The sequence below is a fragment of the Hyperolius riggenbachi genome, chromosome 4 (assembly GCF_040937935.1).
Source record: "Hyperolius riggenbachi isolate aHypRig1 chromosome 4, aHypRig1.pri, whole genome shotgun sequence".
NCBI lineage: Eukaryota > Metazoa > Chordata > Amphibia > Anura > Hyperoliidae > Hyperolius > Hyperolius riggenbachi.
Genome location: NC_090649.1, coordinates 315,804,752 through 315,820,851, shown reverse-complemented (window position 1 = coordinate 315,820,851; position 16,100 = coordinate 315,804,752). Strand labels below are relative to the sequence as shown.

Here is a 16,100-nt window from a genome sequence, read left to right as displayed (position 1 = left end):
TGACTTTCGCCCACAACTGTGCTTTGCTGAGGACGTTTTTCCTTCTCTTTCAAAGGTAGCCATTACTTTTGAGACAGTAACTCTTGAAATTTCAAGCATTCAGGCAGTTTCTGTTACAGTAGCGCCTGCCATACGAGCACCAACAATTTGGCCTCTTTGAAAGTCTGAGAGATCTGCCATTTTTATAAATTATAAAATTATAACCAACTTTGGTTTAAATATCTATCTGTAAAAAACAATTATTTTAATTAAACATATCAAATAACAAAAATAATAAACAATATGTCAAGTTTTGATTTCTTAAAACATGTTCAAAGATTATGATGCCATGTTAGTTGTTTCCATTATTTTGTCCAACACCTGTATATATATGGAGTTAACGTTTTAAGCAAAGACTGCCCAAAGAGGGATATGGAAGTTTGCATCCTCTTTTTTGGAAATGTGACTTGGCTAAGGTACCTGGCATCAGTGCATTCTGGGCCACTTAGCCAGCCTGTAACCATGGCTCGGGAGAAAATGTTAGAGATTTAGAGAGAAGCCTCTGGATAGTTCATAGGCTTCCCAACTGATCCTCGACACCACTGTTGCCGCGCTCAGATCCTCTGAACATATCCGACAACAGCGGCTCCGTGCTGCTGCGCAGGTGCCATACGGCTAGGCGAGTACACATAGAGGAGCATGTCCCCAAACTGTCAGATGTCTCCTCCAGAGCCTTTCCTCTCAGGTAATTATGGTATCTAACCTCAGGTTTGCTTTAAAAACCAGGTTAGTATTCAAAGCAGCATTAACAAGAGATAGCTAACATGACATTCGAAAAAGTGACATCTATAAGGCAGGAAAAAGTGTTTTCATATTTTTTTTACCCAATCCATGTGTAACGATCGGTGTCAGCACACAGAGAAAATCTGATTATTGGCAGATTCACCAACAATACAAGTATAACTAACCTCTGGACACCTGATAGAGTGTAAGTGTTTTGGTGCAACAGTAGGCTGTCTCCCATGGGGCGGGAGACGCAGATAACAATGAGCATGGACCACCTGAGGAGCAGGTGGCCCTTGGCTGTATGAGGACTATCTCCTAGCCGAGGGGATGGAGATAACCTGAGAGCCAGTGATTCCCTGTAATGCTGGGAATCAGACTATACTGCAGCCAAAGGACTCCTAAGGAATAGAGCCCCTGACTGGACTGCAGAGAGGCCCCTCTGAGGAACAGGGAGTCTCTGCAGCTAACTGACACTTGGTGGAATAGTGTCACGGGTAGTACAGACAGACTGAACACTCGAGAGATGAGTGACAGTCAGAAGGGTCGGGCAGGCCAGGTCGGCAACACCCGAGCAATGGTCATAACAGATATAAATCACAATCCTAGTCTGGGGTGTGAGGACCTTGGTCTAGACACCCAGGAACTAGTCTAAAGAATAACACAGTATCCTATGCTTGGGTGTGAGGTTCTTGGTCACAACACCCTGGAACTGGTCTAAAGTATAACACAGTAATGACACAGTAATCTTAAGCTTGGGTGTGAGGTCCGTGGTCACAACACCCTGGAACTGGTCTAAAGTATAACACAGTAATGACACAGTAATCCTAAGCTTGGGTGTGAGGTCCGTGGTCACAACACCCTGGAACTGGTGTAAAGTATAACACAGTAATGACACAGTAATCCTAAGCTTGGGTGTGAGGTCCGTGGTCACAACACCCTGGAACTGGTCTAAAGTATAACACAAGCGTAATCTGGCTAAGTGTGAATTCCCAGGTCCACCTGGTTCTAACACACTGTGGGATCTGACTATGGTCTGAGTGCTCACACATATGTATTCGCAATGGCAGACAACCAGAGACTGACCAGCAAGATCTATATATACTTGCAGTGCTGTGCAGCTCCGCCCGAACCACTCAGCCAATCCAGAGTCCAGCTGAGATCAGCTGATCAGCCTGATCAGCTGATTCCTCTTCTGCTGGTATAAATGTCCTGTCGCCTGGCGCGCGCACGCGTAGCTCTCCATCTGTGTGAACTAGAAGGTCCAGCCAAGCCAGACGCACGTCGCTGCGCGGAAACTGCCGGTCTGAACGCGGAGATAGCCGCCCCGTCACTTGACCACGCGGCGACATCTCCGCTGTTCATTACACCATGTCACCATGTCAATGCCTTTACCACATCAATGTAGATGAATGGAGAACAGTATAAAAGAACAAGTAATAATGCATGACATATTGCAGATATACACATGCTCTTTTGATGTAATTTCTAGGTAGAACAATATCGTGTGGGCAAAAAATTAGACGTCCCGTGTTACTTGATGGAGTAAATGAATAGCTGCATCAAACACAACAAATATGTACCACAAAAGTGCAATTTATTAGTAACTTCCTGCTTCTGCTCACATTACAACAGTAGAAAAGCCTTTCATTTAGTTATGTTGCACTGCCATCTAGTGATACCAGAGGGGTAATGTTCTCTATGCATTTGAGGATACACCATTAGAACAAGCGTTTGCAGCCTGTGTTGTTAAACTTTTTTTTTTTTTTTTTTGGGATTCAATCTAAAATTTCATCTTAAATCCCATTGCTTCAGATTAAGTAATTTGCGTTAATCATACATTCCTGCAGTGAGAACTCATCAACAGCCCCAGCTCTTAATTTTTTCCAATCTTCTCTTCATTTAGTTCACTAGACCAGTGGTTCCCAACCTTTTCCGGCCCGGGGAACACTTTCTGACCATATTTTTCTCCGGGGAACGGCGGGGGGCGCGCGGGTGTTTGCGCGACCTAGTGGACAGTGCCGTGTGTAGCAGGCTATGGGGGGGGCTGGGGTGCGGCTGCATAGCTAGCATAGTTGCCCCAGTATAGGGAGTTTAGTTGCCCCAGTATGGTTAGTATAGTTACCCCAGTATAGCTAGTATAGTCCCAGTATGGATAGGTAGTGCCCCAGTATAGGTAGGTAGTGCCCGGTATAGCTACTATAGTGCCCAGATAGCTAGTATAGTGCCCAGATAGCTAGTATGGTGCCCAGTATAGCTAGTATAGTGCCCAGCATAGCTAGCATAGTGCCCAGTATAGGTAGGTAGTGCCCCAGTATAGCTAGTATAGTTGCCCCCAGTGTAGCTAGTTTAGTTGCCCCCAGTGTAGCTAGTTTAGTTGCCCCCAGTATAGCTAGTTTAATTGCCCCCAGTATAGCTAGTTTAATTGCCCCCAGTATAGCTAGTTTAGTTGCCCCCAGTGTAGCTAGTTTAGTTGCCCCCAGTGTAGCTAGTTTAGTTGCCCCCAGTGTAGCTAGTTTAGTTGCCCCCAGTGTAGCTAGTTTAGTTGCCCCCAGTGTAGCTAGTTTAGTTGCCCCCAGTATAGCTAGTTTAATTGCCCCCAGTATAGCTAGTTTAATTGCCCCAGTATAGCTAGTTTAGTTGCCCCCAGTATAACTAGTTTAGTTGCCCCCAGTATAGCTAGTACAGTTGCCCCCAGTATAGATGCCCAGGAGGGGGGAAGTAGCGCTAGAAGGAGGGGCAGTGGAGGCAGCGGTGGGGAGGGGGGAAATATCCCCCCCCTCCCTTACCTGGGACCCCTCCTTCTGCCTCTCTCCCCCTCCATTTATCGGTGGCAAGTGCGGGGCGGCTCGGCGGCGGGGAGACATGCGCAGACTTACCACTTCTGCGTTCCAAGCGCCGGCAGCGTCATGTCGTCAGATCTCCGCCTTCAATGCCGCCCACTGTGCTTCCTGATTAGCGGAAGCACAGTGGGCGGCATTGAAGGCGGAGATCTGACGACATGACGCTGCCGGCGCTTGGAACGCGGAAGTGGTGAGTAATTCTCCGCGTGCCTCCCCGCCGCCGACCCCGCACTTGCCACCCATAAATGGAGGGGGAGAGAGGCAGAAGGAGGGGTCCCAGGTGAGGGAGGGGGGGGATATTTCCCCCCTCCCCACCGCTGCCTCCACTGCCCCTCCTTCTAGCGCTGCTTTCCCCCTCCTGCGTTCTACATACAGTAGGAACGCACGGCACACCAGGCAACATGCCGCGGCACACTAGTGTGCCGCGGCACAGCGGTTGGGAAACGCTGCACTAGACTATAGGGTGTCTTACTTAAGCGTGCCCTTAGTGGTTGCAGAAGAAAAACACAGAATGGCGGCGATCCCCGGCAGCTGATTGGCCGGGGATCGCCGATCTGCCTTACGGCGCTGCTGCGCTGCGCAGCAGCGCCGTACAATGTAAACAAAGCGGATTATTTCCGCTTGTGTTTACATTTAGCCTGCGAGCCGCCATCGGCGGCCCGCAGGCTATTCACGGAGCCCCCCGCCGTGAATTGACAGGAAGCAGCCGCTCGCACGAGCGGCTGCTTCCTGATTAATCAGCCTGCAGCTGGCGACGCAATACTGCGTCGCTGGTCCTGCAGCTGCCGGTTTGCCGACGCACGGTATAAGCGTGCGGTCGGCAAGTGGTTAAACTGAAAATAAAATAGGACATTTAGACGTTACTAATATTCTATTTACTATTAGTAATACACATACAATTTATTATCTCAGTTTACTTTCAGGTAAGATTTAGCGATGGTCGTGTCTAGGAGATCTCATGGAGAAGCATGTGATTTGTTTGATCAGCTGATAGATTTGCAGGGCTCTGATTTGCTGTGATCATATCCTGCTTAAGCACATAACCATGACTAGCAAATCAGAGACTTACCTATCTATCACCTGACAAAACTGATCACATGCTTTTCCATGAGTTCTCCTAGACGTGACCATCACTATTCAGGGTTGCTTTAGAGTGTACTTGAAGTGACATGTGACATGATGAGATAAACATGTATATGTACAGTGCCAAATATATTACCGGTTATAACACAGGCTTTTTTTTTCCTTTCCTGCCTGTTGTAAGAGTTAACCATCAGGCATGCAAGTGACAGTTTCTTTCGTGTCAGAATTTGTTGAATTATAGCATAACCTTCGCTGATAAGTAACTACAGCTATAAAACGTTTTCCTACAGAAAACAACTTTTGAGTGCAGGGGATTGATAAAAAGGTCAATAATTCATGTATAATGCAAGACAGAAAATAGAGCACACTCAGGGAGCAGTATATAACAGATCAAGTAAGGCTGGATAATCTCACCTTGTATAGTAGCTGACAAGCCCCTGTAGGTTTGTCCATCAGCAGGGCTTTTATCCCTCTAGCCAGGGACTGGGCTTGGCAATTTAGTTGATCCTCCTCTGTCGTAGATAAAACAAGGATCGGATGGTACTCGTCTGTGAATATCTGCCTATTCTGTGTTCTCAAATCTGCTATAGGCAGCTGCACTACAGACTGTGGCAATGAGGCTGACAGGCAGCGCTGTTTGAGTGGAGTGCTATAAAGAAACTCCTGGGTTGCTCTGCAAAGCTATGGAAAAAGCTCACAGGCAATTCGGAGTATGAGTGGATATGCTGTGTAGCATGCATGCGAGAAAGATAGGCGGCTGCCGTGTAATGATAAAAGGTTTTAATATGCCATATTAAAAACTTGGCATATTAAAACCTGTTCACTCCTCCTGTTCACAGAAGTTATTCACAACACTATCTCACTAATTCATGTAGTTTAGCTCTGGGACAGCCATTTTTAAGAGTAGGCGGATAGATACAATTGTTTATCTGTTTATTTTCTCTCATGATCATCTTGAGTGACAATATAGCGAGAGTCCAGGTGTATCCTGTCCCCATCGTCTTTCATTACCAACTGGGCATTTTAGTTCATTTCCTCTCCTGTTGTTTTATAAGCACATTCTGCTTTTCCTCCCCTCACCCCTCGGTAGCACAGAACAGGCTGCTTAGCATATATAGCTGAGCAGACATGCTTCTCAGCATACGGCTGAGCAGCATGTCTGTGCAGCAATTGTTTGTCAGCTGGAATGATAACAAATGTTAATTTTTGATGATCGTTTATTTTCAGGCCGTACCTAGCTATCGTTATAGAGTTATTTTTTGGCATATCTGTGAAATGTCTGCATACTGCTTCTGCATACTGCTTCTGAGCTGCCAAATGCCCAGTAATGTTTTGTGTTTGCAGGCCAGCAATCTGTATTTTCTGTTTTTCTTTCTTTTCCTGTTTTAGCTTCTACAATGTGCAGTGGCGTTTGCTCCCGTTACCAGTTTATCTGTGATGATGGCTGCTGTATAGATATCACATTGGCATGTGACAGAGTGGTACAATGTCCAGATGGCTCTGATGAAGCTTTCTGCCAGAACTGTAAGTCAACACAAGCCTGAGCATTTTTGTGGGGTTAAGGGATCAACTATAATGCATGCAAACTGGAAGAGGGAAACTAATGAATATATAAATTCCTACATGCATACCTTCTGATTCATCCAACAGTGCAAAGTGCAGGAGACCATAGCAGTTCACCATGCTTTGTACTTCTTATCTAAAAATTCCAAAGATATAATGATTTATTCATATCTGTGCTTGAGTTCAAGATGTATCCGGATATTGTACGATATTTATGTATTGGTGGCAGCAGTCCTCAGGCTGCAGTGATGTCAAGAATAACAGAAACCGGTCATAACATTTTTATGTCAATGAGCAGACTGATTATTTGCTCATTTTTAGAAAAGAAAGTAAAAATGCTTCCAGGTACTCTTATGTAGAAGCATAACTTCATTAAAAGGAATACAGAAATGAGTACCCCAAAAAACGCAGGCACTGAGCTTACAAGGCTGGACTGTATCTAAGTCTCAACTGCTTTCATGTCAGCAAAGGACCTTTTTTCATACAGTGTTCTTCTTTTGCATTATTGGACTTCTACTGAATGCACATATTTTGAGGGCTTAAAGGGACACTTAAGTCAAACAAAAAAAATGAGTTTTACTCACCAATGGCTTCCAATAGCTCCCTGCGGCTGTCCGGTGCCCTCGCTGTCTCCCTCCAATCCTCCTGGCCCCGCCAGCAGCCACTTCCTGTTTCGGTGACAGGAGCTGACAGGCTGGGGACGCGAGTGATTCTTCGCGTTCCCAGACACATTAGCACCCTTTATGCTGCTATATGGTATATCAGGGGTCCCCAACCACCGGGCCGTGGCCCACTGCCGGTCCGTGGGCAGTTGCCAGCTGGGCCGCGGCGGGTCTGGCCTCTCGCCCCCCTCCTCCCACGGCCGCCGCTCCTGTCACCTTATGAGCTGGCGGCCGCTTCCTGTCACAGATTGCCCGTAGCCGCTCTGAGGAATGCAGCATCTCCTATTGCAGCAGCGCTTCCTGCGCAGCTGCTGTAAGGAGGGAAGAAAGCGGGGCAGCGGCTTCCTGTAGCGGCGATCGCCGTTACCATGGAAACCGGCGCTGTCTCACTTCCTTCCCTCCTTACAGCAGCTGCGCAGGAAGCGCTGCTGTAATAGGAGATGCTGCATTCCTCAGAGCGGCTACGGGAATCTGTGACAGGAAGCGGCCGCCAGCTCATAACAGGTAACAGAAGCGGCGGCCGCGGGGGGAGGGGGGCTACACTGGGGCACTATACTAGCTATCCTGGGGCACTATACTAGCTGCACATGGGGCACTATGCTAGCTATACTGGGGCACACTGGGCAGTATACTAGCTATACTGGGCACTATACTAGCTGCACATGGGGCACTATACTAGCTATACTGGGGCACACTGGGCACTATACTGGGGCACACTGGGCACTATACTGGTGCACACTAGGCACTATACTAGCTATCCTGGGGCACACTGGTCACTATACTAGCTATCCTGGGGCACACTGGGCACTATACTAGCTATCCTGGGGCACTATACTAGCTATCCTGGGGCACACTGGGCACTATACTAGCTATCCTGGGGCACTATACTAGCTATCCTGGGGCACACTGGGCACTATACTAGCTATACTGGGGCACACTGGGCACTATACTGGTGCACACTAGGCACTATATTAGCTATCCTGGGGCACACTGGGCACTATACTAGCTATCCTGGGGCACTATACTAGCTATCCTGGGGCACACTGGGCACTATACTAGCTATCCTGGGGCACTATACTAGCTATCCTGGGGCACACTGGGCACTATACTAGCTATCCTGGGGCACTATACTAGCTATCCTGGGGCACATGGGGCACTATACTAGATATACTGGGGCACACTGGGCACTATACTAGCTATACTGGGGCACACTGGGCACTATACTAGCTATCCTGGGGCACTATACTAGCTATCCTGGGGCACACTGGGTACTATACTAGCTATCCTGGGGCACACTGGGCACTGTACTGGTGCACACTAGGCACTATACTAGCTATCCTGGGGCACACTGGGCACTATACTAGCTATCCTGGGGCACACTGGGCACTATACTAGCTATCCTGGGGCACACTGGGCACTATACTAGCTATCCTGGGGCACTATACTAGCTATCCTGGGGCACATGGGGCACTATACTAGATATCCTGGGGCACACTGGGCACTATACTAGCTATCCTGGGGCACACTGGGCACTATACTAGCTATCCTGGGGCACATGGGGCACTATATTAGCTATCTTGGGGCACATGGGGCACTATACTAGCTATCATGGGGCACTATACTAGCTATACTGGGGCACACTGGGCACTATACTAGCTATACTGGGGCAGTATACTAGCCGCACCGGGGTACCTAGACTCCCTATACTGGGGCAACTGTGCTTGCTGTGCCGCCGCGAGTGGGTCGTCTTATATGCCGAGTGTCAGGCTGCCGGGTGTCAGCACATGTGCTAGGCTGAAATATAAATTGTGGTACCGGGTCCTGCTGTCATCAGGGAAACGTTGCAGGCTTCGGGCTCTCAGTTTTGAGTTAAAGTTTCCAGCAATCCAGAAGGCATATTGCGAACAGCCACTCGCGTGGGTAATAGAGCAGCAACCTTGTTCGGGAGTCACCTGACTGGTGATGTGTGCGCTCCACTGGTGACGTGTGCTCACACCGGAAGAGATTGCCAGCGGAACACACTATCGTGGCACGCACATGTCACCGGTCAGGTGACCCGCAACCAGGAAGTAGAGATGTAGCGAACGGTTCGTCGGCGAACGGTTCCAGGCGTTTGCCTGCACCAGGCGAACTTTTGCGGAAGTTCGATTCGCCCCATAATGCACTATGAGGGTCAACTTTGACCCTCTGCATCACAGTCAGCAGGCACATTGTAGCCATTCAGGCTACACTAAGCCCTGGAGCCCCACCCCCCCTTATATAAGGCAGGGTCCGGCGGCCATTAGCCTCACTCGTGTGCCTGCTAGAGAGAGAGGAAAGGGACAGCTGCTGCAGACTTTTTCTCCTAGGTACAGATTAGTTAGGTTCTAGGCTGCTTTGCTTGCTCCTGACTGATTATTATTGCTTTTAAAGCACCCAGCAACAGCTCTTTTCTGAGCTCATCCTGAACATATTTTTTTTTTCTGTGTATCAAACTGACACTTTTGTTGCATGCACAGCCTTGCTAATTGATAATGTGTGTGCCACTGCCAGCAGCCCAGCACATTCAGTGACTACCTGTGTGTGTGACAGGGAGCTGCACATTGTACTACCCAGTACTGCATATACCCCCTTACCTGTTGTGTTTACTTAACCCACCTCATCACTGCATATACCTAGCTTTGTGTTGAGTGAACCCAGCTCACTGCATCTAACTACCCAGTACCTGTTGTGTTTACTTAACCCACCTCATCACTGCATATACCTAGCGTTGTGTTGAGTGAACCCAGCTCACTGCATATAACTACCTGTTGTGTTGAGTGAGAACCCACCTTACTGCATCTTAAGTACCTTTACTGTTCAGTGAACCCAGCTCACTGCATCTAACTACCCAGTACCTGTTGTGTTTACTTAACCCACCTCATCACTGCATATACCTAGCGTTGTGTTGAGTGAACCCAGCTCACTGCATAGAACTACTTGTTGTGTTGAGTGAGAACCCACCTGGCCACCTCACTGCATCTAACTACCTGTTGTGTTGAGTGAGAACCCACCTCACTGCATCTTAAGTACCTTTACTGTTCAGTGAACCCAGCTCACTGCATCTAACTACCTGTTGTGTTGAGTGAGAACCCACCTCACTGCATATAGCTAGCATACCCCCGAGATGGACAAAATGGACAAACCAGGTAGAGGAAGAGGTAGAGGCAGACCCAGAGGAAGGCCACCAGGCACTGGCAGGTCTGTGGCTGTGCGAGGTGGTGTTGCTGTGATTTCGTGCGGACCTGCCCCAAAATACAGTGCTCAGAAGAAGGCACGTGCCATCACTTCCCAAAATCGTGAGGAGGTGCTTGAGTATTTAACACAGAACACCATATCTCCCGCAGCCACCAGCGCTACAACAAGCACCACATCCGCTGCATTTGACACTTCGCAGGAGTTATTTGCTGGTGGTGGTGAAATCACTGATTCCCAGCCACTACTGCAACAACAACAAGAAGGCGCAGGTACACCACCTCATACGTCTGAGGTAGGTGGCGATAGTATGGACGTAACGTGTGTGGATGGGGATGATGGTGGACCACTTGAAGCTGGTGCACTTGAGGAGGTGTATGAGGAAAGCGCAGCTGGCCAGGAGGATTATGATGACGATTATATGGATACCACATATGTTCCCGGTAGAGGAGATGACCAGGGGGACAGTTCAGAGGAGGAGTCAGAGAGGAGTAGGAGGAGACGACTCCATGATAGAAGCAGAGGGAGCTCGTCCTCATAAAAAGCTGGGGGCAGTGTCCGGCGCCATGTATCACCAGCTATGGCCAGCCAGCCAACATGCCCTTCAACGTCAGCTGCTGATGCCACCGTAGCGCCATCACCCCAGGGGGGTTCAGCGGTTTGGAAATTTTTTCACGTGTGTGTCTCAGATCGGAGCAAAGCCATCTGTTGTCTCTGCCAGCAAAAATTGAGCCGTGGAAAGGCCAACTCTCACGTAGGGACAAGTGCCTTACGAAGGCACCTGGAGAGAAGGCACAAACAGCTATGGCAAGAACACCTGAGGAAAAGCAGCACCCCTCAATAGACAAGCCACCCTCCTTCTTCTCTTCCTCCTTCAGGTGCATCGTCTTCATCCACTTTCTCCCTTGCACCTTCACAGCCACCCTCCTCCACACCGCCTCTTCCCTTCAGCGGTTCCTTCTCCTCTGCCCACAGCAGTACCCAGCTGTCCGTGAAGGAAGTATTTGAGCGTAAGAAGCAAATGTCTGCCAGTCACCCTCTTGCCTGGCGTCTGACAGCTGGCGTGGCGGAACTATTAGCTCGCCAGCTATTACCATACAAGCTGGTGGAGTCGGAGGCTTTCCGTAAGTTTGTGGCCATTGGTACACCGCAGTGGAAGATACCAGGCCGCAATTATTTTTCACAAAAGGCCATACCCAACCTGTACCGTGCAGTTGAAAGGCAAGTGGTGTCATCTCTGGCACACAGCGTTGGGTCAAGGGTCCACCTGACCACGGATGCCTGGTCTGCCAAGCACGGGCAGGGCCACTACATTACATGCACAGCCCATTGGGTCAACCTGGTGACCGATGGCAGCAAGCAGGGAGTACGTGGCTGCGCAGCGGACCGACTTGTCACACCTCCACGGCTTGCAGGCAGGCCTCCAGCCACCTCCTCTCCACCTGCTACCACCGCTTCGCTGTCGTCATCCTCCTCCTCCTCCTTGGCTGGTGCCGCGATCTCCTCTCCAGCTACACAGCCCCAGCACCCTAGGGCCTATGCTGCATGCCAGGTACGACGGTGTCACGCAATGTTAGACATGTCTTGCCTGAAAGCGGAGAGTCACACTGGAGCAGCTCTCCTGGCTGCTCTTAACAAACAGGTGGAGCAATGGCTGACCCCGCACAAGCTTGAGATCGGCAACGTGGTGTGTGACAACGGCAGCAATCTCATTGCTGCGTTGAATTTGGGAAAGCTGACACACATACCCTGCATGGCACATGTGCTGAATCTGGTCGTGCAAACATTTGTGTCCAAGTACCCAGGCTTAGAGGACGTCCTGAAGCAGGCCAGGAAGTTGTGTGGGCATTTTAGGCGCTCTTACAAGGCCATGGCACGCTTTGCGGACATTCAGCGTAGAAACAACTTGCCGGTGAGACGCCTGATTTGCGATAGCCCGACTCGCTGGAATTCCACCCTGCTGATGTTCTCTCGCCTGCTAGACCAGGAGAAAGCCGTCACCCAGTACCTGTATCATTACAGTACAAGGACACAATCTGGGAGGATGGGGATGTTGTGGCCCAACAACTGGACACTGATGCGAAATGCATGCAGGGTCATGGAGCCCTTTGAGGAGGTGACCAAACTGGTGAGTCGCGATGAGGGCACCATCAGCGACTTGATCCCCTACGCCTACTTCCTGGAGCGTGCCGTGCGTAGAGTGGTGGATACAGCTGTGGAGGAGCGTGAACGAGAAGAGTTAGGGCAGCAGGAGTCATGGGAGCCATTTACACCCGAACCCGATGTTCCCACAACACCTGCGGCAGCACAGAGGGGGGACGAGGAGGAGGAAGAAGAGGAGTCGTGTGGGGAAGGAGAGGAGTCAGACTCTGATGATGGTGATGATGAGTAAGGTGTTTCTGTGGAGGAGGAAGAGGCGGCGGAAGAAGAACAACCGCGGCAGCCGTCACAGGGGGCTTCTGCTGCTCCACGTTCCCGTGGTATTGTTCGTGGCTGGGGGGAGGAAGAGGAGTTGCATCCCGTCACTGAGGAAGAGCAAGAGGAGATGGAGAGTACGTCTGCATCCAGCTTTGTGCAGATGTCCTCTTTCATGTTGTCCAGCCTGTTGAGGGACCCCCGTATCAAAAAAAAAACTTAAGACGTATGACCTGTACTGGGTGGCCACGCTACTAGACCCTCGGTACAGGCACAAAGTGGCGGACCTGTTACCAAGTCAACACAAGGCGGAAAGGATGCAGCACTTGCAGAACAAGCTGTCGATGATGCTTTACAATGCGTTTAAGGGTGATGTGGCTGCACAACGCAATCAAGGTACCACTGGCAGTAACCCGCCTCCTCCCAAGTCCACACAGGCAAGGACAGGACGCTCCAGCGATCTCAGGGTGATGTCGGACATGCGGACGTTCTTTAGTCCAACTCCTCGCCATAGTCCTTCCGGATCCACCCTCCACCAACGCCTGGACCGGCAGGTAGCCGACTACCTGGCCTTGAGTGTGGATATAGACCCCCCTCGAAAACCGACGATGAACCCTTGGACTACTGGTTGCGCAGGCTTGACCTGTGGCCAGAGCTGTCCCAATTTGCCACACAACTTCTCTCTTGCCCTGCCGCAAGCGTCCTGTCAGAAAGGACCTTCAGTGCAGCTGGAGGCATAGTTACTGAGAAGAGAAGTCGCCTAAGTCACGACAGTGTTCAGTACCTGACCTTTATCAAAATGAATGAGGAATGGATCACGGAGGGCTACTGCACGACCGAAGACTAAGTCAGTCCCCACACACAGCATCTCTGCCTGCAGGCCGCTTGACTGCCTTCTCCGCCACCACCAACAGGGTCCAGGACTCTAGGCGGATTCCTGAATTTTTAAGGCCGCTGCTAGCAGCGGCCGCTACACAAATTTTTCTGGTGCGTGTACATGCCTGCCTAATTTTTCTAGCTGCACTGCGGGCGGCTGCAACAAAAAAACAAAAGGCATGTACATGTGCCCATCCCCCTTCGTGATCATTACCTTGCCGCGGTGAAGGGGCTTGCGCATCACAATGAAGCAATGACCGCCGGCTATTTGAGTGTCTCGGGTGGGGGTGGCACACAAAAGATAATAAGGTCGTTGCTTCATTGTGGTCAGACCAAATTTGATCAGCTGGACAGTCACTGTTGTTCTATCATTGAGCTACCACAGCCCGGCGACCATATGGGCTTGAAAAACGCCACGGCCTACACTCTGGCCACGGTGCGCACCAGTCCAGCACGGCCGTCACTACGCAAACAGCTGTTTGCGGTGCGTTACACAGTGAGATTGGTGTGTCAGTGTGAAGCAGAACTCTAATTACACTCCCTAATTGATGTATACCCATGCAAGATGTTTAAAAGCACTTTAGGCCTGCAATTTAGCATTCAATGTGATTTCTGCCCTTAAAACGCTGCTGTGCGTCAAATCCAGATTTTTCCCCGGGACTTTGGGCATGTATCCCACTCCGCTATGCCCCCCTCCAGGTGTTAGACCCCTTGAGACATCTTTTCCATCACTTTTCTGGCCAGCATAATTTTTTCTATTTTTCAAAGTTCGCCTCCCCATTGAAGTATATTGCGGTTCGCGAACTTTTACGCGAACCGAACCTTTCGCGGAAGTTCGCAAACCGAAAATCAGAGGTTCGCGACATCTCTATTGCCCACGCGAGCGGCTGTTTGCAATATGCCATCTGGATTGCTGGAAACTTTACCTCAAAATGGAGAGCCCGAAGCCTACAACAATTCTCTGATGACTCCAGCACATGGTACAGGGAAGGAGTCATCGGTCCCCGCATGGCCAGCACATGTCTGTTTCCCCCTCCAGATGACTGCAACACCTGGTAATGCCAGTTGCTACTACTGCTATCTTTTATTCAGTATTTATGATGTATATTTATTTACTTATGATGTCCTATGATACAATCATTTTTATGTGAGGTGCAAAGGGGTTGGTATACAGGGGTGTGACAGGTGGATGGAGGATGCAGAGAGGGGGTAGTCTTATACGGCGACTGTATCTTAAACTCCTTATTTTAACTGTAAAAGTTGGGGGGTCGTCTTATATGCCCAGTCCTTTTATATGCCGGAATATACGGTAGATCCTCCTTTTGCAGAAATTACAGCCTCTAAATGCTTCCTGTAGGTTCCAATGAGAGTCTGGTTTCTGGTTGAAGGTATTTTGGACCATTCCTCCTTACAAAACATCTCTAGTACATTCAGGTTTGATGGCTTCTGAGCATGGACAGCTCTCTTTAACTCACACCACATTTTTCCAATTATATTCAGGTCTGGGGACTGAGATGGCCATTCCAGAACATTGTACTTGTTCCTCTGCATGAATGCCCTAGTGGATTTTGAGCAGTGTTTAGGGTCGTTGTCTTGTTGAAAGATCCAGCCCGGGGGCAGCTTCAGCTTTATCACAGATTCCTGAACATTGGTCTCCAGAATCTGCTGATACTGAGTAGAATCCATGCGTCCCTCAACTTTGACAAGATTCCCAGTCCCTGCACTAGCCACACAGCCCCACAGCACGATGGAACCACCACCATATTTTACTGTAGGTAGCAGGTGTTTTTCTTGGCATGCTGTGTTCTTTTTCCTTCATGCATAACACCCCTTGTTATGCCCAAATAACTCAATTTTAGTTTCATCAGTCCACAGCACCTTATTCCAAAATGAAGCTGGCTTGTCCAAATGTGCTTTAGCTTACCTCTGTTTGTGCTGTGGGTGGAGAAAAGGCTTCCTCTGCATCACTCTCGCATACAGCATCTCCTTGTGTAAAGTGCGCCGGATGGTTGAACAGTGCATAGTGACTCCAGCAAGATGAGGTTGTAGGTCTTTGGTGCTGGTCTGTGGATTGACTCTGATTGTTCTCACCATTCGTCGCTTCTGTTTATCCGAGATTTTTCTTGGTCTGCCACTTCGAGCCTTAACTTGAACTTAGTATGTGGTCTTCCATTTCCTCAATATGTTCCTAACTGTGGAAACAGGCAGCTGAAATCTCGGAGACAGCTTTCTGTATCCTTCCCCTAAACCATGATGGTAAACAATCTTTGTCTTCGGGTCATTTGAGAGTTGTTTTGAGACCCCATATTGCTACTCTTCATAGAAAATTAAGAGGAGGGAAATTTACAATTGACCCCTTAAATACTTTTTCTCATAATTGGATTCACCTGTGTATGTAGGGCAGGGGTCACTGAGCTTACCAAGCCAATTTGAGTTCCAATAATTAGCTCTAAAGGTTTTGGAATCAATAAAATGACAACAGTGGCCAAATTTATGCACCTGCCTAATTTTGTTTAAACAATTATTGCACACTTTCTGTAAATCCAATAAACGTCATTTCACTTCTCAAATATCACTGTGTGTGTCTCCTATATGATATATTTAACTGCCATTTTATATTGTAACAACCAACGATTTATACAGGAAAATCATGATGATTAACAAGGTTGCCCAAACTTTCGCA

General features: G+C 49.0%; 1 protein-coding gene across 1 annotated transcript in view; it reads left to right on the top strand.

Moving 5' to 3' along the window:
• The window catches only part of LOC137503938 (low-density lipoprotein receptor-related protein 11-like), a 62,710-nt gene that overhangs the window by 14,143 nt on the left and 32,467 nt on the right, over nucleotides 1–16,100 (top strand). The window contains exon 4 of the mRNA XM_068231689.1: nucleotides 6,078–6,212. Within this exon, the coding sequence (XP_068087790.1) occupies nucleotides 6,078–6,212 (135 nt within the window). The remainder of the gene's footprint in view (nucleotides 1–6,077; nucleotides 6,213–16,100) is intronic.